Source organism: Carcharhinus amblyrhynchos, chromosome 9, assembly GCF_965287045.1.
Source record: "Carcharhinus amblyrhynchos chromosome 9, sCarAmb.v2.hapA, whole genome shotgun sequence".
Lineage (NCBI taxonomy): Eukaryota > Metazoa > Chordata > Chondrichthyes > Carcharhiniformes > Carcharhinidae > Carcharhinus > Carcharhinus amblyrhynchos.
Genome location: NC_137332.1, coordinates 16,496,427 through 16,522,497, shown reverse-complemented (window position 1 = coordinate 16,522,497; position 26,071 = coordinate 16,496,427). Strand labels below are relative to the sequence as shown.

General features: G+C 40.1%; 1 protein-coding gene across 2 annotated transcripts in view; it reads left to right on the top strand.

Annotated features, from left to right (window-relative positions):
- The window catches only part of LOC145347609 (divergent protein kinase domain 1A-like), a 69,427-nt gene extending 43,628 nt beyond the window's left edge, over window positions 1–25,799 (top strand). For both annotated transcript variants that reach the window (XM_080195227.1, XM_080195226.1), the window contains 3 exons: window positions 15,316–15,423; window positions 21,771–21,947; window positions 22,023–25,799. In XM_080195227.1, coding sequence (XP_080051353.1) covers window positions 15,316–15,423; window positions 21,771–21,947; window positions 22,023–22,835 — 1,098 coding nt within the window. In that variant the 3' untranslated portion in view covers window positions 22,836–25,799. The remainder of the gene's footprint in view (window positions 1–15,315; window positions 15,424–21,770; window positions 21,948–22,022) is intronic.
- Window positions 25,800–26,071: the final 272 nt, after the last annotated feature.

Sequence of the window (26,071 nt, the reverse complement as noted above, 5' to 3'; positions counted from 1 at the left end):
GCATATTGCCTTACACTTTTTTTGTAATTATGTAGCAAAAAATCTTGGATTAATTGGAAAACCTATTAATAAATGAGAAGGTTTGCAGTATTGTCCCTAGTTCTGACTCTGCATTTTGCTAAACATCTTATTTGCTCTTGTGAGCAGTATCCATTTTTGTATGTCAATTAGGTTATTGAAACGTGATCAGAAGTAATATCCTTGAATCTATCCTCCTAACAAAAAGGATTATATATTTATGCATATGTTCTATCTCTATCCAAAAGTTAATCAGCATGATATCATCACAGCTCGGTTACCATCTGGAGCAATGAGGAAGTGCTGTCTGCTTGGTATTTGGATTTGGGGCATAAATCAGTATGCATTCGCTGTGCACAATGACATTTTTTAGAATTTGCCAGAAAAAGACTATGTATCTAGCTGCACAATAGGGGAGTATCAACCAGGTATTATACAGGAAGCAGTACTATTGAATGTAGCCTGCAGCAAGGATGAAGAGCCATGAATGCACCGTTGTTGATTTAACCACTGAAACATGTCCTACAGTCTTTCATGTCTCTTTGGGTGCCAAACTACACAGTTCTCAGCCGTAACTGTTCAATCCAATTGAAAAAAGAGAATGCAACAATGGTAGCACTGTTTCGCTGACAGGGCAATTCCAAGAGGTGGAAGGCAAGAAAGAGAATGGTAAATAACTCACTCTAAATTCCAGATCCATAATAAAGCACTATGTTCACGACCAATAGTTCACATATTTAGCACCATCAGGATTTTGCAACCTCGCTTGAGTGAGACTGGAAAATTCCACCTGAGGTCAGCGAATACTTCCACTGTCTGCCCCTTGCCTGCTCCGATTTCTGTGGTGACTGGGGCAGTAGAATTCCAGCGCACGTGTTCATTTGCCCTACCCACACGACTATTCATTTTGCCCAAAGGGGAGCTACATTTGTGTAATTATTCTCCCAGGTAATATTTGGAAAATGTGAGGTGCTGCAATCAAAGGTAGCCTACAGTAAGGAAGGAAAGTAAGAAGTAATCCAAGATCTCCATTCGGCTTGCTATTCAAATGTGAAATATGGGGAATTATAAGAAGGTTATGGTAATTGGGGTCTAATGTTAAACTCTGAGATGAGGGATAATACATTCGGGAACAACGAAATGGTGGTCATCCGCTAACCATGTGGTATTGAAACCCAGAACATCAGATCTCCAGCATGCAATGAGAGGAAAGAGTAACTCTTCATTACCATCAAGAATAATGCACCTTGATGTGTGTGGCAGTATTTTTAAGTCTATGTATCAGAGCCAATGGTCATATTGCTGGTCCCCTGAGTACTTAACTTGCCCTGTTGTCACTTGAGGGGGGCAGATTTGCCCTGAAGTAGGAAGAATTGAAGTTTAGACCAAGGATTTTGCTGCTTCCTAAACTGGATACTTTCATGGGAGCCAAAGTAAGGTAGAAGTTCCTGCTTTTGAGTCCTTCTCTCCAAATGGGCCTTTAATGGACCTCCTAATACTGACTGGAAGCAATTTGGATTTCTCGAGCTACTATCCTGTCTCTGCTGGCAGTTCCTGAGTTTCATTGTGGCAAGTGACGTCATGCAGGAAAGTTTACAATAGGTTTCTGGTCACCATCTCTTCCACTGTCATTCAGCATTTGCGAACTGGGAAGCTATTGGCCATTCCTGTCTCAGTGCTCAAAAATCTATCAGTCGCAACCTTGACCATTCTCTACAACTGAGTTTCAAATATTCATAACACCCTGAAGAAAGTTCTCCTCGTATTTAGTCCTAAATGACAGTACCCTCCATCATAGTTCTAGACTTGCCAGAAGGGGAAATTATCTACCCTGTAAAGTTCTTCACTGATATGAATCAAAGCTGTGCTGTAGTACATGCTTTGATGGATCATTATAAATAACACCTCGCAACATAAATGTGCCTAATGCTACAGCCCTGCCCTGATCTGGATTTTCCTTACCCCGTTCCAAGAATGAGGATACAGTGAGAAGATGTAACCGGAATTCTTCTTATTTATTCATCCCATTTGAGCAACAACTGTAGATAGGTGACTTCAAGTCTCCAAATTGTAGTGATGCCCATTTCAAGACATTGAATGAACTGACTGCCATATAGCAACAGCAGCTTCTGCAGTCAAAATTCAGATATCGCTCACTGGTTGGTGGTGTTTGACACACTTGTCACAAAAATGGGCAGCTTGTGGGTGTAGAAATTGTTTCGGTCAATTGAAAAGAAATACTACAACAAGGACAATCTTAACATTATTTGCTCATTTTGTGGATGTAACACAAGGAAAATGCTGGTGTATTCTTCATTTGAATTAAAAGCTTTAAAAAATATAATGTATGTCGAAGGTGACTTGTGTTTTGTCGTTGATTTAAAGAATTGTGACTTGTACAAAGCATTAAGCAATTGAACATCATATGAAATATGCAATGTGGGTCAAGTTTTGTGGTGGGAATGACAGCACAACAACCACCATTTGCCATCATTACTCCCCTGAAGTTGCCAGCAGTTTCAGGAGTTTGCCATTCAATGCAGAAATCCCAAAGTTGCTGTCAGTGATCCTAAGCTTCTCTGAAGGCTGTTGTACGCAAATCCCTACAGGAAGTAATAAAGTAGAAACCACTGAACGAAGGAGAACTTCCTTTCTTGCACTCCTAGTCTTGTTCAAGGAATTTTACAACAAGTTAAGCTTATTGGGGTGTAACTTGATTTTTAATGGTACATTACATTCTTAATTAATACTAAGCAGCCTCACTGGCTTGAATGAATTTTGTATTTGTTGAATTTCTCCATTAGTTTGTTCCATATTTTACCTCTACCTTAATTCCATAGGCATGTCCCAGTCATTTATTGTGCTTTCTGGAAAATCTAAAAGTCATGGAGCAGGGATTCTGTGGTTTATTGCCCCCGTTGGCAATTTGTGAGATGACCATTTGATTGGCTGCTTACTATACTTAATAACATCACACTACCTAGAGGCCAAGGATTCTCTTGATTTAACATTAGATTCAAGCTGATTTAGGGAATGGGAAAGTCCTTGCCCCACACATTACAAGATCTTTGTAAGCAGCTTATTTCAGCTCACAATGTCAGTGGCAGTCTCCATTATTTTGCTGCTGATTGGTCAAAACGTAAATTGCTGGATTCTGCATTCTCATTTCAACCCCATTTTATAGCATGCAGGTTATAATTTCCTTAAAGGCATGGCCTTTTATCTTGAATTGTGCAAAAGGGAAATTTGTTACTGAGCTGAGCAAGCGCACATATACCCGACATGTAAATTTGAACTGAATTTTGAACTGGAATATGTTGCTGTTGAACTTATAGATGTTAAACTTAAAAAAATTTCAATTTTAGGTTTTGTTTTTGAGCCTTGATGCCTGAGACTCTGGATAGACTGGTAGTTAGAAGTTTTGGGTCTTTTTGGGTTTGTTTATTTATATATTATTTTTAATAAGGTCTTACAAACCCTGAAGTAAAAGAAAATTTAATGGAATTGGAATTTCAATGATTCTGTTGGGGGGGGAAAAAAACACAAGTAGAAAAGTGTTACTGTTGCCTAGTGGCAGACATGGGAGATGTTCAGAGTGTGTCAGAGATTGTAAGTTCTCTTAGAAGAAAAACGGCAAGGCGAGTGAGACAGTGGTTCACTAAATAATCTTATGAGGCTCAGTAAAGTGATCAGTTCAGCAGAGGTGCCAGTGGAAGGCTACCCATTTCTTCTGCCATTTGAAGATTCAGTGAATTGAGAGTGTGGTGGGTGGCACAGTGGTCGGCAGTGCTGCCTCACAGTGCCATTGACCTAGGTTCGATTCTCAGCTTGGGTCACTGTCTCTGGAGTTTGCACATTCTCCCCATGTCTGTGTGGGTTTCCTCCAGGTGCTCTGGTTTCCTCCCGCAGTCTGAAAGACATGCTGGTTAGGTGCATTGACCTGAACAGGCGCTGGACTGTGGCGACAAGAGGAATTTCACTAACTTCATTGCAATGTTAATGTAAACCTTACTTCTGACTAATAAATAAACTTTAACTTTGGTTTTTGGGTGTCTTGAGGAAAAATAGGAGTTGGGTGAGATGCATCAAGTAAGGGCTCAGGGATTCACTGGAGAAAACAGTTCCAGTCCCAAATGGGAATCTTTTCATGTTAAGCCAGTGGTGACTCTTCATTTACTTGCGTATCTGTAACAATAAATCGAGATAAATAGTTCCACCCTTTTCGGTCTGGTGTTGTATAGTTCACTTTTCTTGTTTTAATTCTTTTAATTTGCATTAATGGTTCATCAGGCTCATGTGCATTTTGTTCAGAAACTCCTCCGTTTGCTTCTGGAAAAAACGGTTAGGATCTAGCAAACTAGGTTCCATTGTGGGAACCAACTTGTCTAGAATGAACAGCAGCTGGGATTCATAACTGTTAGAAATTTACTGTTTCTTGATTTTTCACTGTTTCAATAAAATATTTTAGTAGCAGTTATAATCTCACCTTCAGTTGTTCTTTTGAGGTTGGAAAATTTGTATCAAGGGGTAGTATAATGTTCATTCAGCCACTTCTTGTACGCCAGGAATGAATAGTTTCTGGCCTGATGTGAAGATGCTGGTGTTGGACTGGGGTAAACACAGTAAGAGGTCTCGCAACAGCAGGTTAAAGTCCAACAGGTTTACTTGGTAGTAAATGCCACTAGCTTTCCTTTCAGGAGACCTGCTCCTTTCAGGTCACCTAACAAAGGAGCAGCGCTCCGAAAGCTAGTGGCATTTACTACCAAATAAACCTGCTGTCATGAGACTTCTTACCTAGTTTCTGGCCTAGCAGACATGCCGTGGAAAACTGATTTATGCTCAATGTGTAGATTAGGGTTGTGAAGAGCTCCGTTCAGCAGAATGTTGCATTTCCGGTAAGAAAAGGCACTTAAAGTAAATGTAGAATTGTGCTAACAAATCTAAGTGAAAATCAGCTGGTCTAACGATGTAATAATGCATTGTTTTGATTCTTGGAGTTGAGGCGAGTAGAATTTGAGTATTAACAGAAAATCAGCACAGGACATGGATCATCGACCTGCAAACTGTAACAGTATATTAGATATGGAAGTCGTGGAGAGTATTGGAGGCTTTTCAATGTAACAGTTAAAGTGGGAGAAGGAGATAAGCCAATTGACTATAGATCTGCCAAACACTGACCCTGCAGTAAATTTCTAGAGACAAGGATGCAGGATAAAATAATATCTCAAAAAAGGTAAAAGGATTAATTAAGCACTATCAGTGTAGATTTGTTAAAAGTAAATTGTATCTGGCAAATCAGAATTTCAGTTTAGAGATAATGAGATGTTTATGCAAGGCCACAGTATTGTTTATGCTTTCCAGTAAACCATACATATCTGCACAGGCCTTTTGCTGGGTAGCTTCCTGTGATATCATTAAACTATCAAATGCAACAAACAACAGCTTTGGACATAAACAAATGGTGATGGTTGCACTGTAGAAAGTATTTACACAGTGCTTCCATTTTGTCTAGAGCTTCCTTGTCCTCTCACTCACCATAATAATTTTGTAGTAGTTGTAGTTTATTGCCAATTGGTTTTAGAGGTTGCATACGCTGAGAGTTTGTTGTGTTTCCATGTTGGTTAATTAATCCACACAGCATTTCCATTTGAATTTGTAGTGTGCAACATAATTTGGTAGCATACCTGCATTATGAACTTTTATCTAATATAAATATCCTAAAAGAAGCACTTTGTAGGATATTACCTGCAGATTATTGATTTAAAGCTGTTTCCAGCTTTAAAGAATCTCTAGGATCCATTCTGTGATGCTATTACTAAATTATGGATTCAATTTATTTACTTGCGGTATTTTAAAACCAATTACAATTCAGGTTAGCTTACTACATGACACTAGTTAGAGTAATAGAGATTTACAGCAGGGAAACAGGCCCTTCAGCCCAACTTGTCCATGCTGCCCCTTTTTTTTTAGAAAACCCCTAAGCTAGTCCCAATTGACCATGTTTGGCCCTTATCCCTCTATACTCATCTTTTCCATGTAACTGTCTAAATGCTTTTAAAAGATAAGGTTGTACAAGCCTCAACTACTACCTCTGGCAGCTTGTTCCAGACATTCACCACCCTCTGTGGAAATAAATGCCCCTCTGGATCCTTTTGTATCTCTCCCCTCTCACCTTAAATCTATGCCCTCTAGTTTGGGAAAAGATATTGACTGTCTAGCTGATCTATGCCCCTCATTTTATAAACCTCTATAAGGTCAGCCTTCAGCCTTCTACGTTCCAGGGGAATACATCCCAATATATTCAGCCTCTCCTTTTATAACTTAAACCATCAAGTCCTGGTGGCATCCTAGTATCTTTTCTGCACTCTTTCTAGTTTAATAATATCCTCCCTATAATAGGGTGACCAGAATTGCACACAGTATTCCAAGTGAGGCCTTAACAGTGTCGTGTACAACTTCAAAAAGATGTCCCAACACTTGTGTTAAATATTCTGACCAATGAACCAAGCATGCTGAATGCCACCTTCATCACTCTGGTTGCAGTATGTCTTGAGCCAAGTGCAGGCATGAAAATTTCTGCCATTTGGTGGATTTCTGACACTCAATTTTGCAACTTTACCATTTTAAATGTTTTTGAACTTTGGGACAGCGAGCTAGTCCAATGGAGCTCGAAGTAAAAGCACACCTGTCAGTTACCGAGGGGGAACTGATTGCACATTTGTAATTGGAGGAGCAGCAAGCTCCTCCATTTTCAGATTCTGTCTTGCACATTTTGAATGTTCCAGCTCCTCTCTTCACAGCCAGCAGATCAGACCTGCAGAAGCACAGTTCATGTTAGTGATAGAGGACAGAATCTATTATTGGCCCAAGGCAGGAGCGAGGGACCTGTTGGTAGTTGCGTTATTGTAGAGTGCAGAACTAGGAAAATTGTTGTTCACCAACTGGTTTCTTCTGCAGGAATTTGTCAACATTTTAAGTATGTGACTTCCAATAGACCTTCGTATTCTTCACATGATTTGCTTGATGTCTTGGAATGTGGTATAGCATAAGTCACTGATAGCGGTAGAACCACAGATCGAGAGTGATGCTCTCGGATTTGAGGTTTGAATCTCACCCTGGTTGAATTTGAATTCTAAAATTTTTTTCTTTGACCAGTTAATTCAAACAATTAAATCATGGTGCTAATAACACTAAGGTCATGGGTTCAATCCCTGTGCTAGCCAAATGACATGGCTTATTCCTGTGTAGCACTGATATATTCAGTGAAAATCCCCCTTTGTCGGCACACAGCAGACTATTTAGCCTATGGCCGCACTGGTCTGAAAATGCCTGATTTCAGAAGCTGAGCAGGCTCAGGCCTGGTTAATATTTGGAAGGGAGATGTACCTGGTATTCCCAGGCTAGTAAGTTTTGCCAAAATGTTTTTTATTTGGGGGGGGGGGTATAAAAGCACGTTTTGGTTGTTGGGCTTGATGTCCCTGTGCACGCTGGACATTTGCATCCTACCATACCGTTGAATTCTGGGTGAAACCAATATGATTCTGTACAAAGAACAAATAAAAATAACAGCACAGGAACAGGCCCTTTGGCCCTCCAAGCCTGCACTAATGCCCTAATGAACTAAAACCATCAACCCTTCCGGGCACCGTATCCCTCAATTCCCATCCTATTCATGTATTTGTGTAGACGCCCCTTAAAACTCACTGTACATTGACCTGTGTAAAGGAATCGATCATAAATATCTCGTCAGCCTGCAATCCAAAGCAAAGATCTTGCAGGTGAAATTGTATACGCAAAAAAATTGACTCCAAAAGAAAGTGTGCAAAGCAAGAATCACGCACAAGCTATTTAATGCTACATTTCAATGCTAGTGTAGTTTTTATGTGAAAGAGTTTTTCTTTGAAAGGAAAATACCAATCATTCACAAATGAATGATGAATAAATCAACCTAGCCAAGACGTCTGTGGCATGATTCTTGAAGCCAGAGGTAATTAGTGGAGTCAAAGCAATCAGCTCACGGAACTAGGCATAAAGGAAGGCAAAGTAATCCTTGCTATGCAGGACATATTTGTTGATCATGACACAGCTAACATAATTACAGAATCAAGATCTCATCCAGTCATCAAAAAGTGTTTCAGCATGTGGCAAACTGTTCACGTACTGAAGAAACTTCCCATTTGATAAATTACTGACATGCATGTCTCCAGAAAATAGTTAAACTAAAGGAACAAAAAACAAGAAGTTGAACAAGGCTCTACTTAATGAATTTAAAGTAAAAAGCAGAGGAGGTGCTCAATGTTAAACAGACGGCTGCGAGAACCAGAGTTAAAGATGGCTAGGTGAGAAGTCAGACATCAAGGTAAATCAAAAGTTTGACACTTGAATACAGCCTGTGAAGCAATAATGTTCCATTGGCATGACTGGTTACCTGGGAGTTTGTGTGGAAACATGAATACATGTGGCAGTCAAAGGCAAAGAAATGCTGAAAGGAGACATTGAAAGCGTGGAGGTGGACTCTTGATGGAGACATTGAAAGTGGTGTTTGGGCCAAGATTCCAACCATGTTCTTCCAGAGTGGAGTTTGATAGCATTCACGCAGAACCAATTCTAGTGAGACCAGTTGGCTCAGTGTGACAAACGTTTTGGGGGAATTTCATAAGAAATCCACACCTGGATGGCACCTGTCACTTGGTTTTGGGCTCTGATGTATTTGACCACAGTTGGCCTCTTGGCTAACATGGCCTATGTAATTACTGAGAATATTTAGAATATAAGATATATTTTGTAACTTGTATTTTTTTTTACAAATCTGTGTATAGTGGTAAAGATGTAAGTGGAGTGAAGAAAGTTAATTAGTGCCATTTAGAGAGCTGATGGCCCAACTGTAACATTAGCTTGATCGTAACACCATGTACTAACTGCATTAAATGCTCTGGAGTACTTTGATTTCTGGATGGTCTTCACTTGAACCAGTTTGCGATCAGTGTTCTGGCAAGTTGTATAACGTGGTAGAGAAGTCACTTGTGGGAATGGTTTTAAGGGCCCCTAACAGAGTATGCAGGGAGAAATAAACGGGGTGTGGAAGAAACCACAATGATCAAGGGTGACCTTAATCTGACTGTGCTAACCGGACTAGGAAAGGTAACGTGGAAAATGAGCTAAGAGTGTTCATGGGTTCATGTTTGGGACAACTTAAGTGTGTTTTAGCCTGAACAAGAGAACAGGCTATTCTAGACCTGGTAATGTGAATTGAGAAAGGATTAGTCATTAACCTCAATGTAAAAGACCGCATGCAATCATAACATGTTATAATTTCATATTGGATATGAAGGTGAGAAGTGAGTCCAAGACTTGTGAACGTAAGTAAAGGTGAATTTAAGGGTATGAAGGCAGAGTTGGCTATAGTAAACTGGGAAGACAGATGCATGGAGACTTTGAAGAAGATATTCAATATTTCTCAAGAGTTATTCCATAGAGACATTCCAGGCAAGGGATGTATTACCCACAGCCAAGTAATCACAGTCCCAGGGTAACTCTGGGGATGCAGGTTCGAATCGCATCTCAGAAGATGGTGGAATTTAAACTCAATAAAACATCTAGAATTAAAAGTCGAATGATAACCACAAAACCATTGTCAATTCTTGTAAAAACTCATCTGGGGTCACTAATGTCCTTTTTAAAGGAAGGAAACCTGCCGTCCTTACCTGGTCTGGCTTACATGTGACTCCAGAGCTACAGCAATGTGGTTGATTCTTAAATTCCTTCTGAAATGGCCTAGCAAGCCCCTCTATTCAACCACTATAAAGAAAACACAAAGAAACAAAACTCCCTGGATCACCTGGCATCTATGTAGGCACTAGAAATGACAAATGGAAAATCCAACCCTATTGACCCTGCAAATTCCCCCTTAAGAACATCTGGGGCTCGTGCCAAAATTTAGAGAACTGTCTCACAGACGAGTCAAGCAATAGCCTCACGTAGTCATTCTCTCTGAATCATATCTTACAGATAATCTCCCAAACATCACCACTCCTGGATATGTCTTGTCCTATTGGCACAACATCAACCCTGGACCCTAAGACATTTCATGGCGCCAGATCAAATCTGGGCAAGGAAAACTCCTCTCTCTGCTGATAAATCATACTTCACTAGTAGGAAGCACTGAGGACAGCAAGAATTCAGGATGTACTCTGGATGGGGGCCTTCAATGACCATTGGCAAGAATGGCTCGGTACTGCCACTACAACCTGAGGTGGCTGGGTTCACAAGGACATAGCTGCAAGCCTGAGACTGCAGCAGGTGGTTAGGGAACCAACAAGAGGGAAAAACATACTTTACCTTGACCACCTGCCTGCAGCAGCTCCATCTCTCAGTGACAGTATCAGTAGGAGTGACCAACACTCAATCCTTGTGGAGACCTGTATTCAGGATACATCCATTGTGTTATGTGATACTACCACCATTTTAAGAGATTTTGAGTAGATCTAGCAACTCGAGACTGGGCATCCATGAGGTGCTGTGTACCATCAGTAGCAGAATTGTACTTGACTACAATCTGTAACTTCATGGCTTGGTATGTTCCCCCACTCTACCATTACCACCAAGTCAGGTGATCAACCCCGGTTCAATGAAGAGCGTAGGAGAACATGCCAGCAACAACACCAGGAATGCCTAAAAATGAGGTGTCAACCTGGTGAAGCTACAGTACAGGAACACCTGCAAGTCAAACAGTATAAGCAGCAAGTAATAGACAGATAATCAATTCTGCAATCGTGCAAATCGGCTGCAAACAGTGGTGGACAGCTAAACAACTCACTGGAGGAGGTTGTTCCACAAATATCCCCACCTTCAATGGTGGAGGAGCCCAGCATATCTGTGCAAAAGATACAACTGAAGCATTTGCAACAATCAGCCAGAAGTGCCAATGGATGATATATCTTGGCTTCTTCCAGAGATCTCCAGCATCTCAGATGTTTGTTTTCAGTGATTCATTCCTGGTATCAAAAAAACTGCTGCAGACATGAAGTTGCAAAGGCTATGACCCTGATAATATTCCAGCAATATTACTGAAGACTTGAGTTGCATTCCTAGCTAAGCTGTTCTGGTACAGTTTGTTTTTTTTTAATAACACTGGCATCTACCAATGTGGAAAATTGCCCAGATGCGTCCTGCACACACACAACAGGACAAATCCAACCTGGCCAATTACTGCCCCATCAATCTGCCCTTGAGCATCAGCAAAGTGATGGAAGGAGTCATCAGCAGTGTCACTTCCTCAGCAATAACCTGCTCAAGAATACTTGGTTTGGGTTCTGCCAGGGTTACTCAACCCCTGACAAAAGAGCCAAATGCCAGAGGCGAAGTGAGTGACTGCCCTTGACATCAAGGCAACATTCAACCAAGTGTGGCATCAAGGAGCCCTAGCAAAACTGCAGTCAATGGGAATCGGAGGAAATACCCCTGCTGGTTAAACTCCATAGCTGACACAAAGGAAGGTGGTTGTGGTGATTGGAAGTCAATCCTTTCAGCTGTAGGTGTTCCTTGGTCATGTTCTCGGCCCAACCATCTCCAGCTGCTTCACCAATGACCTTCCTTTATTCATAAAGTGAGAAGTTCATAGATGGCTGCGTAATGATCAGCATCACTCACCACCACTCATTGGAGAAGCTCATGTCCAAATGCCACAAGCCCTGGGTTGATGAATGGCTAGTAGCATTCATGCCACACGTGTCAGGCATTGACCATCTCCAACAATAGAAGATCTAACCATAGTACCATTTGAATGTCAAGGGGCAATCATTGCTGAATCCAACACTATCAAGATTCACTGACCAGAAGCTGAACTAGACTGGCCCAAAACCTGTCCACCATCATAAGTAAGGAGTGTAATGGAATATTCTCCACATGCCTGGATGAGTGCTGCTCCAACAACACTCGAAGCTTGACAGCCTCCAGGACAAAGCAGTCTGTTTGCTTCCCCTTCCACAAACATCCAATCCCTCCGCCACCACCAACAAACAGTGGCATCCATGTGTACTTTGATTTGATTTATTGTCACATGTATTGGCAAACAGTGAAAAGTATTATTTCTTGCACGCTATACAGACAAAGCATACCATTTGTAGAGAAGGAAAAGACAGAGTGCAGAATGTAGTGTCACAGTCATAGGTAGGGTGTAGAGAAAGATCGACAATGCAAGGTAGGTCCATTCAAAAGTCTGATAATAGCAGGGAAGAAGCTGTTCTTGAGTCGGTTGGTATGTGATCTCAGACTTTTATATACCATCTACAAGATGCATTGCAGGAACTCGCCAAGATTCCTTAGGCACCACCTTCCAAACCCACAACTGCAACAAGAAAAGCAGATACCTGGAAACACCACCACCAGAAAGCCCCCTTTCAAATCTCTCGCTATCTTGACTTGGAAATATACTGGCTATTCCTTCACCGTCAGAGTCAAAATCCTATAATTCTCTCCTCAACAGCATGTTAGTGTACCTACACCTCGGGGACTTCAGTGGTTCAAGAGGGCGGCTCATTTCCATCTTCTGAAGGGCAACCAGGAGAGATTTTGTAGAGATGTACAATTTTCTGATAGGTTTGGATAAGGTAAATGCAGAAAAGCTGTTCCCATCAGCTGATTGTATGGGGATACAGACTTAATGATTTGAGCAGGAGATACCAAGGGATGTGAGGAAGAACCTATTAACACAGCAAGTAGTCTTGGGGGAAATAAACTTGCAGAACTATAGGGATAGAGCAGGAGGATGAGTCTGACTAGATTATCCTACAAAGAGCCAGAATTAACCTGATGGGCCGAATGGCCTCTGAGTGCCAAAATATAAGCATAAATAAAAACCAGAGCAGACCAGGCGGCTGTTTGAACCAATAATGATTCTGAAAGAATTGAGATAGCAGTAGGAGGTGAGGTTGAACAAAATTAGGTAAGCATAAGGTGATAAATTATTAATTAGTAAAACAAGGTGAGCAATGGAATTATTTGAGCAAACAAGGAACACGGAATATTATAATCTACTAATAGAGCAGAAATAAGAGCTATTTAAACAGCAAGAGGATATATGCTAGTGAGTGTGTTGAAGGATGAAAGAACTTGCGTGGTACTTTTCACAACCTCTGGGTATCCAAAAGCACATTATAGCCAGTTGAGTACTGTTTGAAATGTTATGTGGGAGAAATCACCAATGAAAATGTAATTTGAAGTAGTTACATCTTTTAAAATGAAATTTGGGTCCTCACTGTCCACAGGGATTGTGCCAGAGGACTGGAGAGTGGGGAATGTTGTTCCTCTGTTCAAGAAAGGAAATAGGAATGACCCTGGTAATTATAGGCCGGTTAGTCTTTCTTCGGTGGTCGCTAAGTTAATGGAAAGGGTCCTGAGAGAGAGGATTTATGACCATTTGGAAAGATGCAGTTTAATCCGGGATAGTCAGCACTATTTCGTGAGGGGTAAGTCCTGCCTCTCAAATTTGATTCAATTCTTTTTGAGGAGGTAACTAAGTGTGTAGATGAAGGTAGAGCAGTTGATGTCGTATACGTGGATTTTAGTAAGGTGTTTGATAAGGTTCCCCATGGTAGGCTCATGAAGAAGGTAAGGAGGTGTGGGATAGGAAATTTGGTCGATTGGATAAGTAACTGGCTGTCTCATAGAAGACAGAGGCGGGTGGTGGAAGGAAAATTTTCAGACTGGAGGCCAGTTACCAGCGGTGTACCACAGGCATCAGTGCAGGGTCCTTTGCTATTTGTGATTTTTATCAATGACTTGGAAGAGGGGGCTGAAGGGTGGGTTGGTAAATTTGCTGATAACACCAATCTTGGTGTTGTTGTGGATGAGGTGGAGGGCTCTTGCAGCCTGCAAAGAGACATTGATAGGATGCAGAGCTAAGTGGCAGATGGAGTTTAACCCTGATAAGTGCAAGGTGGTTTGTTTTGGTAGGACAAACTTGAATGCAGATTACAGGGTCAACAGCAGGGTTCTGAGGCATGTGGAGGGACAGAGATATCTTGGGTTCATATCCACAGTTCTCTGAAGGTTGCCACTCAAATGGATAGAGCCGTGAAGAAGGCTTATAGTGTGTTGGCGTTTATTAACAGGGGTTTGAGTTTAGGAGTCATGGGGTTATGCTGCAACTGTACAGGACGTTGGTGAGACCACATTTGGAATATTGTGTGCAGTTTTGGTCACCTCATTATAATAAGGATGTGGAAGCATTGGAGAGAGTGCAGAGGAGATTTACCAGGATGCTGCTTGGTTTGGAGGGTAGGTCTTATGAGGATAGGTTGAGGGCACTGGGACTTTTTTCTTTGGAGCAGAGGATGAGAGGTGACTTAATAGAGGTTTATAAAATGATGAGAGGGATTGATAGAGTGGACGTGCAGAGACTATTTCGTTAAGTGGATGTAGACGTTACAGGGGGACATAATTACGAGGTTCATGGTGGGAGATATAGGAGGGATGTCCGAGGCAGATTCTTCACTGAGTGGTTGGGGTGTGGAATGGAATGCACTGCCTGCTGTGATAGTGGAGTCGGACACTTTAGGAACTTTCAAGCGGTTATTGGATAGGCACATGGAGCACACCAGAATGGTAGGGAGTGGGATAGCTTGATCTTGGGTTTGGGCATTGCTCGGCACAACATTGAGGGCCAAAGGGCCTGCACTGTGCTATGTTCTATGAAATTGATTTAATATTTGTGATGGAGGAAGATAAGGGTTAAGGTGACAGCAGCAATACTGTTTGATTCATGGGAGGTAATAGAAGGAACCTAATTTTTCCGAAAGTAGAGACAAAAACATGGTGAGATGGGAACGTTAAATATATGCAGTAAGGGGTTTGCTTGAGAGAATGGCATTTTCTTGGGTTTGGTAATGCCTTTTTGGGCGGAAGAAATCTGCCAATCTACCCTGTAGGTCCTGTTTATTTGAATTCAGATGCAGAGCAATGTGGTTAACTCCTAACTGTTTCTGAAATAGCCTAGCAAGCCACACAGTGATACTAAAGTGCAGCAAAAACTTCTTGTAGTAGTATCTTTGCCACAGAACAGCAGTGGTTCAAAAAGACTGTTCGCCACCACTTCCTCAATTGGTTGCTGGTTTTGCCAGCAGCTCCTACATCCTGTTAATTATTTATTTTTAGCAAGTATAAAAATGCTTATATATCAAACCCAGGATACTGCTTTAATTGTTTGCAAGTCTAAATCTTTTGAAAGTCTTTACACAAAGGACATTCTGAATTTTAATGTTTCTGAAAGTGCTTATACATGTGCTATTTCTCTTCTAGTGTGATAAATACAAGAAGGGAATTATTGATGGATCAGCATGTGGCAGCCTGTGCGATAAGGGTACACTCTATTTTGGCAAGTGCCTCTCTAATAAACCTAACAATCAGGTAAGAACATTGCTTGGAATTTGTTTTGAGTTGTTAAAGTCTACAAACAATTGTGCTAATTAATTTGAAGCAATAAGATCATGTAAGTGATCTGTGTTAGACAAACTCCCAATCTTGTGAAGATGACGTTTACTATAGAACACTTTTGTTAGAGATTGTTGATTGGAGAGTTTACTTCTCGAATTTAACAGTTTCTCTCAGTGCCAGCTGATGATTCTTTGTATAATTAACTAATCCATACCCAATACCAGATAACCTTAATAGCTTAAACTACTGGTTATTTAACATCTATTGATAGTGACAAGCTATATTGCTAAGTACTGTGTTTTATGGAGGGAGGTCTTATGAAGAACTGTCCAGCATGAAGTTGTTTTTAAGTACTTTTTTTGCTGATTATATATAATCAATGGGAGCCGTTTAGACAAGCAACAACATTACGTTTGTTAAAAATCTGGTGCTTTTTCCATAATTTTTTAAGTCACGTGGTCATGTATGATTCTCGTTTGGGAAAGCTGACAGTATTGTACAAACATCAATGTGACTAAAAAAGTATTTTAGATGATATCAAAATGAAACATTCACACCTTGTTCATCTGCAATTCTTGTGCAATTTCAAATTTAAACTCATTGTCAGCATTGTTTTATGACTCTACTCACACTACTTGGGACTTGCAGACTATTCAAACAGATCACATCTTGAATAATTATTATCTAGACAAGTAATCGTCACCCACCATTATAACTGCATTTTGCTCTTCTATTCCCCTACATTAGGTCTTGATAATCAGTGGGCAGAGGGAAGATTGTCTGTCTGTTTGGGAGAAACTACACACAACACAGCTCCTTGCCTTGTCATTGAGTAAGTCCTCACTTAGAGTTGTATTTGTGTTCCTGAAAAATGCAACTTTAAGCGAAGCGACTTTACGTGAATCACTTTCCAATTGAAATCAATGTAAAGCTGTTGTTAGATTCTGTTGGATATTCCTTATCAGAAAATATACATTTAAGATATTCAAACCTGTAAATTGAGGTACTTTTCTAAATGAACTTTCTAAAGTGAAATCAATTTAAATATAGAAAAACAATATAACTTGCATTTGTAATGCTTTCGGCTTGCAACCCATCCTACTTTCCAAACTCCCACTTCTTGGGGCATCTCCTGCTCCCTAGTTCTGTCTTGTGACCTCCCCCACTCCTTGAATATCTGCTTACATGCTCTCCCGCTTGCTGATCTTCTGCCTGTGACCTCTCCAATCCCTCACCCCTCTGCCTTTTAACTTCTCCCCTTCCTTGACCCATCCTATCACCCTTTCCTTTTCCTGATCTCTCTGGATTATGGAAGTCCTGGTCCCAAAGTTGCAGAAGTGGCAAGCTGTTAGAACCAGTGTTTTATTTTTAAATACTCTGGCTCACCCCTTGCCTGTCCTGAAACTTTGCTGTGAGTGAGGGCTCTGGAGATGAGCATTGAGGCAGGAGGAGCAACTTCAACATTCACTTAAAAAAAATGCATGGATTGTAACAATTACAACAGGACACATCTCCAAAATTTGGACCGAGGCTTTCACAATCCTAGAGCTTCAACTTCAGATTGGATTTAGATATTTGGCAGGAGCACAGGCTCATAGAAACATTAGAATGTGAAGCAGGAGTAGGCCTTTCGAGTCTGCTCCGCCATGGTTAGCACTGCTGCCTGACCAGTGCCAGGGACCCGGGTTCAATTCCAGCCTTGGGTCACTGTCTGTGTGGAGATTTCACATTCTCCCGCTGTCTGTGTGTCTGTTTCCTCCCACACTACAAAGATGTGTGGATTAGATGGATTGGCCATGCTAAATTTTGCAATTTGTCTGGTGTCAGGGGATTAGCAGGGTAAATATGTGGGATAATGGAAATAGGGCCTGAGTGGGATAGTGGTCGGTGCAGACTCAATGGGCTGACTGGCCTCCTCCAGCACTAAGGATTCTATGATGCCATTTGCTTTCTTTATTGCCTGCTGTACCTGTGTGCTTGCTTTCAGTGACTGGTATCAAGTGTTCACCTCTCTCAATTTACATCCATTTAAGTAATAATCTGACTTCCTATTATTGCTACCAAAGTGGATAACCTCAAATTTATTCACATTATACTGCATCTGCCATGCAGATGCCCACACATTCAACCTGTCCTAATCATGATGTATCTCTGCACCTTCCTCACAGCTCGCTCGCTCTCCCACCCAACTTTGTATCATCTGCAATCTGGAGGTAATACAGTCAGCCCCCTCTTCCAAATCACTAATATATGAACAGTTGAGGTCCTAGCACAGACCGCTATGGAATCCCATTAGTCAAGGACAGTCAATCAGAAAAAGACCCATTAATGTCCACTCTTTGCTTCCTATTTGCTGGCCGGTTTTCGACCCATCTCAAGACATTACCTGCAATTCCATGTGCTTTAACTTTACATAGTAAACTATTATGTGAGATCTTATTGAAAGCTTTCTGAAAGTCCAAATAAACCATATCCACTGGTTCTCCTCAGTCAGCTCTACTAGTTACACCCTCAAAAAGTCCAATAGATTCGTCAAGCATGATTTCCCTGTTGTAAATCCATGCTGACTTCGCCTGATTGTACCACTGCCTTCCAAATGCCAAGTTATGAATTCCTTGATAATAGACTCTAGCAACTTCCCCAGTGCCAGCACTAGGCTCACTAGTGTATAGTTTCCTGTTTTCTCTCTACCTCCCTTTTTGTATAGCAGGCTTACATTATCTACCCTCTGATCTGGAGGAACTATTACAGAGTCCAAAGAAAATTTGGAAAATAGTCACCAATGGATCTACGATGTCCAGGGCCACTTCTTTAAGTACTCTTTGAAGATTATCAGGACCTGGAGATTTATCCAGTCGTAATCCCATCAATTTCCCCAAAACCATTTCTCTACTAATGCTGATTTCCTTCAGCTCCTCGCTAAAACCTGTTTCCCTCAGCACTTCTGGTACATTATTAATGTCTTCCTTTGCGAAGACTGAAGCAAAGTACAAATTTGAGTCCTCAACCGTTGCTTTATTCCCTGTTACGCGTTCTCGTTTCTGACTGTAAGGAGTCTACATTCGTTTTTGTTAATCTTTTTCTCTTTACACATCTATAGAAACTTTTGTAGTCGGTTTTTATGTTCCTTGATAGCTTACTTTCGTACTCTTATTTTTTTCCCTCCTTGATCCTCCTTTGCTGAATTGTAAACTGCCCCCAATCCTCACACCAATTGCTTTTTCTTACCGATTTGTACGCTTCTTCCTTAAATCTGAAATAATCTCAAATTTTGCTTGTAAGCCATGGTTTGGCCACAATTCCCTTACCACTCTTGCGCCAAGGAATTAAACAACTTCTGGAGTTCTCCTATTCGTTCTTTTTAAATGTCTGCCAATACCTGTCCACTGTCTTTCCTTTTCAGTAATGTTTCCCAGTCCATCATAGCCAACTCATGCCTCATACCATCACAATTATCTTTAGTGAGATTCAGGACCCTGGTTTCAGAATCAACTACGTCATTATCCATCTTGATGAAGAACTCTACCATATTGTGGTCCCAAGGGTTCTCTCTCAGCTAGATTGTTAACTAATCCTTTCTCATTGCACAATGCCCAGTCCAAGATGGCCTGCTCCCTTGTTGGTTTCTCAACATATTGCTCCAGCAAATCACCCTGCATGCACTCCAGAAATTCCTCCTCTATTGTTCTGTGACTAATTTGACTCTCCCAATCCACATGCAGATTAAAGTTGCCCATAATCACAGATGTTCCTTTAACACACACATCTGATTTCTTGTCTAAGGTTTTTCCCAACATTACCACTGCAATTTGGTGGTCTGGATACCACTCCCACTAATGTTTTTTGCCCCTTGTTTCTTAACTCGACCCCATACAGATTCCACATAATCTCTGCTAATATCTTTCCTCAACATCGTATCACTATTGTCTTTAATTGACAGTGCAACTCCACAACCTTTTTCCTTTCTATTTGTCCTTCCTAAACACTGAATTGGCCTCAGTGTTTAGTTCCCATCCTTGCTCACCTTGGAGCCATGTCTCCCTAATGCCAACTATGTCATAGCCATGAGGTGGAGATGCCAGCGATGGGCACAGTAAGAAGTCTCAACACGAACTTTCAAAGCTCTGCTCCTTCACCAGGTGATGAAGGAGCAGTGCTCCCAAAGCTTGTGATTCCAAATAAACCTGTTGGCCTTTAACCTGTATTGGTGAGACTTTTTACTTTATCATACCCTTTTACATCTATGTGTGCAACTAATTCATCCATTTTCTTTCGAATGCTCAATGCATTCAGGCCAAAACCTTAAGGTGGGCACATTTAATGTTTCTTTTCTTTTTCCTACTATTTCTTATTCTGTCCTTATCTGACTCCGGTCCTTGATTTCTCTGCTTATCATTTCCTTATTCTCCTTACTGTCTTTTCATCTTGTTTTTCATCCCATCTGTTCTGAATCCTTTCAAAGATTCCAATCCCCCTGCCATGTTAGTTTAAACCTCAGGTGAGGGAAGCAGCAAGAAGGTGAATCGGGGAGAAGAGATGCCTTGGGTTTGAGGCCACTCCAAAATGGTGTAAATCAGGTCACATGCCTCTGTCAGAGCAGCAGGAAACTGTTAAAATTAATTTTTCAACACTAAACTAATTACAGACTCTGCTGATGTTAAAGCGAATTAAATTAAAAGGATGACGTTAAACAGGGATTGCATTGAGATGTCAAGGCTAGGTGTATGATACAGCACCATCCGGTGGCCATTTATCTCGATGCCTTTGCATGCACAGGGGCAGGATTTGGATCCAGAGAGTTTGAAACTCTTAAGTATGCAGACTGAAGTGAACACCAGCCAATGTAGAAGAAGGGATCTTCGAGAAAGTGGCTTTTTTTTGTTCTTTTTCAAGTTTTTGGGCTGTTTTTTGGCTGGAGAATGGACAGAAAACATATCAGACTTGTAGATTCATTCCTGTGTGAGTAAATGGTTGAGATTGGCGACTTCACAGGTGTAAACCTGTGCCCTGTTTGACTTTCTTTTTTTCCCCTTGCCACCTTCAACATATTGACCGAAGTCTGACGATTTTTGTTTCTAATTCAGATGCCCAATTTTCCCATATCTGCTGTTGAAGAAGTTTTCTTTTCACTGTTCTAGTATTCGTGCCCACCCTATTTTGCTTCATCATGGTTTTGATTTATTTAATCACCTTTGTTCGCATCTCCTGGTTTTAAAACCTATCTGGCTCCCTGAAGAATGAATGATATCTAGGTTTACGTAAGAACCACCCATTTCTCTTGTTTGTTCATGACCCACCAGTAAGTTTTTTTTGGTTCATTTTGATTTGATTTATTATTGTCACATGTATTAGTTTACAGTGAAAAATGTTGTTTCTTGTGCACTATACAGACAAAGCATACCATACATAGAGAAGGAAAGGAGAGAGTGCAGAATGTAGTGTTAGAATCATAGCTAGGATGTCAAGAAAGATTAACTTAATGTGAGGTAGGTCCATTCTAAAATGTAACAGCAGCAGGGAAGAAGCTGTTCTTGAGTCGGCTGGTATGTGACCTTTTGTATCTCTTTCCCGACGGAAGAAGGTGAAAGTGTGTGTCCAGGGTGCTGGGGTCCTTGATTATGCTGGCTGCTTTTCTGAGGCATGTTGATTAGATGGATTTTCTTCTATTGAAGCCATCACTTGATTTTGTTTTCTGAAAACTTCTAAAAATGTGGCAAGGACTAAAGTTTGTCAAATTACTTGTTAACTTTTATTAATACAGGTATCCCCTCAGTAAAGCACGTTTTCATTTCTGCATGGTTTGTAATTAATCTGTCATGATAAAAATTCAACAGATCAAAAATATGGAAAACAGTGATAATTGCTTTGCATGCTCAAAGACAGGATGATGGCCATTCATTAAAGTCATACTGTGTTGAGCAAGGTGTCAAACTAAGATGATTTGATCAAGTCTATCTTCTGCAATGTTTCTGTTCATTTATAAGTGATGGCAGCAGAGTTCACGAACAAGTTCCAATGTCCCTTTGCCTGGGAAGGAAACAGGAGATTTACTAATGTTTAACTTGAGTTGCATGATGTGTGGGTTTCCATGAGGAAGTTATTTGGGATTTTTCTTAAAAGCATGGAAATTGAAAACTTATATGATATAATGAAAGTTTTCTTATGTTTAAATATTCAGTAATTAAGCCCCTATCATTTAAAAATGTTATCAATGTTTTTCCAGCCTTCATAATATTTGAGAAAATGTTGTATTTTGAAATGTTCTTTGAACAGTTTTTTGTCCCCCTCTAATTCATTGATGCCATTTTGTCACTTTCAAGGTGTACAGAGGAGTATGGGACGAATCACAGGTAGTCTTAAAATGTAAACTTGAAGAAACTTTCCACTTTGATTTGGATTCTAACATGGAGCCGAGGAAGGAAATGGTTTTGTTTGACAAACCAACAAAAGGGACTTCCTTAGAAGAATTTCGAGAAATGGTTTACAGTCTCTTAAAGGTAATCTTTTGTACGCATTCAAAATTAGCACCAGTTTTACCTTGAGAATAGATTATATAATTGTATTTTCCTCAGGCAAAGCTTGGAGATCAGACAAACCTTCAAAAGCTACTCAAATTGATTGTCACCGTCGCAGATGGAAATAAAGATGGTCATGTCTCCCTCGCAGAAGCAAAGTCTACATGGGCATTACTGCAGCTTAATGAGTTTCTGATTACAATAATTCTCCAGGATAAGGAGCATACACCAAAACTACTTGGATTCTGTGGAGATCTTTATGTGACAGAAAAAGTCCATTACAATTACCTGTATGGACTCACTATCCCTTGGGTTTTGGAGTTCTTCATTCCTTCTGGTCTCAGGCGCAGTATGGATCAGTGGTTTACTCCCTCCTGGCCCAGAAAAGCTAAGATCTCAATTGGACTCCTAGAATTTGTTGAGGATGTCTTTCATGGGACATTTGGTAACTTCCTTATGTGTGACATGAGTGCAAATAATGTTGGCTACAATGCTAAACATGATTTAAAAATGATAGATATGAGAAAAGTTGTACCTGAAGTTAGTTTCAAGCAGCTAATTGGAGGTCGTCACTGCGAGACTGATATGGATTGTGTGTATGGCACAGACTGCAGGACGACATGCCATCAAAGCAAAAAGCAATGCGCCACAGAATTGGATCAGCCAAACCTGACCAAAGTCTGTACATTGCTGAAAGACTATCTTTTAAATGGTGCTCCTTCTGACGTAAGGGAAGAACTGGAAAAGCAGCTCTACTTGTGTATAGCTCTCCGAGGAGTAGCAAGCCAAATGGAGATGGAACACTCCTTGATACTAAATAACCTAAAGACATTACTGTGGAAGAAAATTTCTCATACAAAAGATTCTTAAACTCTTACAGAACAAAAACATTTTTCATGTCAATTTAACAGCATTAGTAAAGTTATTTTTGGTAAATTGTTCTAGCTGGTTCAATTTGACCATGTAACGCAGAACAGCATCATTCACAATGTTTCCCTATTTCTTACTGTTATACAAAAAAACTAAAACCACTACAGATTTTGTTTTTCATTCTGTGGTTATAAATGTTGCTGCTTTTCTTTTAATGTTTTAAACAGAACACTCACCCAGCATGAGAAGGTTTTAATGTCTTTTTTAACAATTGTTTGTAGCATGACTATTTATTTGCAGAAGAAAATGCTGGTTAATATTGACACCTCTCTTAGCTTAAATAAAATTACATGTTAAGATGGTAAACTGGAACAAACTCTGTAAATCAGAAAAAGATTACTTTTACTTCTATTTTAGAATGGAAATCATTTTAAAATGCAACTATATACTTAGATTGCAAAATCTGTTTTACAAAATATTGTAATTGAGCACTTTATCTTCCTATTCATTTCATTATTCCATTAGCTGAGTGTACAGTATTTCAAGATGCCAGATCAGTTTTAACACTTATAAATGGACATTAAAATTATTTCTGGCTGTTTGTCCAAAAGGTATTTTTGATATGGTACCACATAAAAGATGACTGCACGAGAGCCCATGGTGTTAAGGTAAAATATTAGTCCCAAAAACAGAATTGGCTAATTAACAGAAAATGGAGATTCGGGATAAGTGGATCATTTTCAGTTTGGCAAACTGTAACTAGTGATGTGTCACAGGGATCAGTGTTGGTGCCTCAACTTTTTATCATTTATATAAATGACTCCAATGAAATCAAGTACATTGTAGCTAAGTTTGCTGATGATACGAAAATAATGAAGATAAAGAGAGTCTGTGGGGGGACATGGAATTGGCAGGTGGGAATATAATGCGGGGACATTTGAAGTTATCCACTTTAGTAGGAAAAATGGAAAGATACTAAAATAGCAAGCACAGAATGCAACAGTAAAGAGAGATCTGTGTTCTCTGTATGGAACACAAAAAGTCAATGTCGGTATAGCAAGTAATTAACAAGACAAATGGAATGTTGGCCTTTATTGCAAAGGGGTATGGAGTATTAAAGTAGTCTTGCTGCAACTGTACAGGGTGTTGGTGAGACTGCATCTAAAGGGGTCATCTTATGAGACTGGGTGGAGCAAATTGGAGCTATACTTAATGAGTGCCTAGAAGAGTGAGGAGATATTAGTGACAAGATCCAAGATGCTGAGGGGACATGACTGTAGGTATTGAGAAATTGTTTTCCTTCATGGGGTCATCAGAACAAAGAAGCATAGTTGCAGAATAAGAGTAGTGTCATTTGAGACTGAGATTAGAAGAAATTTATTCTGAGGGTGTTGAATCTTTAGAATTCTCTACCCAAGAGAACAGTGGAAGCCAAGACACTGAATATTCAACCTTGAGATAGGTAGATACTTAACCCCGGAGGACTCCTCTTAGTTTAGCAGAAAATGAAGCTGAGGCCAAGATCAGATAAACCATGATTGTGCTGAATGGCAAAGTAGGTTTGAGAGATGGTAAGCCAACTGCTTTTCTTAACTTAAAAGCTCATATTTGAGATCCTTTATCACAGAGGATTGTGGATGCTCTATCACTGAATATTTTAAAGACTGGGATAGACAAATTTTTGATCTTTTAGGAGATCTCATGATATGGAGAGTGGGTGGGAAAATGGATTTGAAGGCAGTCAACCTTGATCATATCGGCATAATTTGTTCTTCTATTTATGGTTTTAATGATCTTGCTATCTATGATCACCTTGCTGTTTTTAGGAGCTTGCTGTATCATACATTATTGGAGTCACTACACTTCAGAATTGACTATGAAGACTTTAGGACCTTTTGAGATCATGAAAAATACTTCATAAACACAAGTCTTTTTTTCAGTCTCCCCCCTTGTCCTATTTCCCTTAGTGAGTGATGTTATTTATTTGCAATCCTGCTAAAATACTTTGTGTGTGCTTTTATCTCACGGTAAATTGAACCAGGCACTTCTCGATGGATACGTTGATTAGAAAGTGAAAGTGAGAAACTGAGTTTTTTGTTTTATCCCACATTAGACTTAACTTCAACTGAAGCAAAGTATATGGTGCTGTCAGCCAATTATCTCTGAACAGGGTATCAAGGTTGGGATCTTCCTGGTTAGAATGATTTTACTCCAACATCAACAAGGGGATAACACTCAATTCTTGGTAACTGTTATATTTTAAAAGTTGTAGACATGTAATCCCAAATAAAATTGCATCATCACTACTTATCTAGACTGCATTAGCACCATTGACTGTCGCTACGGCCTGGTTTGACCACACTGGTATGTTTTAATAGTCCACCCCTCTGCCATGCCGAACTTTTTGTGATTTCTTTGTTGTGACTGCCACAATCCTCATCACCAGCTCTGTGATCTCCATGCTTTGCTCTTGACTCTTCTCCAACTCCATCACTGCATTCTCCACCAGCTGTGACATAGGCATTTCTTCTGATACTGGGTTGCAGCATTTTCTAATTATCCACAGCTAAAAGAGTGGTAAATATTGTTCCTTTGATTTGCCTAACTCAGTCAAAAATAAGGACTGAAGCCGATAGTTTTACAAATAAAATGCAGAAGGATGTGAACAGCTTGGGACTTTTGAGTTAGATAATGGGAGTTTGCAGGTGTGATCCACATAAAGGAAAATCCTTTGACACAAGGCTTGGGGTAAATAGCGAGCACCATAAAGGGTCTTTGATTTCCAGTGTGTGTTCTATCTATTGGTGACTTGTACTCTGATACAACAGACACATTGTTCCATAGTGTGTTTCCTGAGCGTGTTGTTGACACACTTGATATAATTAAGCAGATTCAGTATATAAATCCAACTATACAAAATATTGCATGTCTTTGTATGTGCATGTGTAACACAATTTAATAAAACCAAGGTCCATTTTCTTCCATTTTGCACTGTCAACAACTTCTGTCTGGTATTGGGTTTGGTTGACAAGCCTATTTGCATATTAACCAGAAACAGTTGGGTGATTGACCACTGCAGTGGTCAAAGATCTACCTTAATGGGAACATTGCTGCTGTCAACAAAATAATTTTTATAATTTGATTATAGTAAGCTGTCACTTCCATCATGAAACTTAAACTGAAAACAATACAATTACAGTCAGACCTTTTTGTTTAGAATCAGTTTCTTCTGTTTA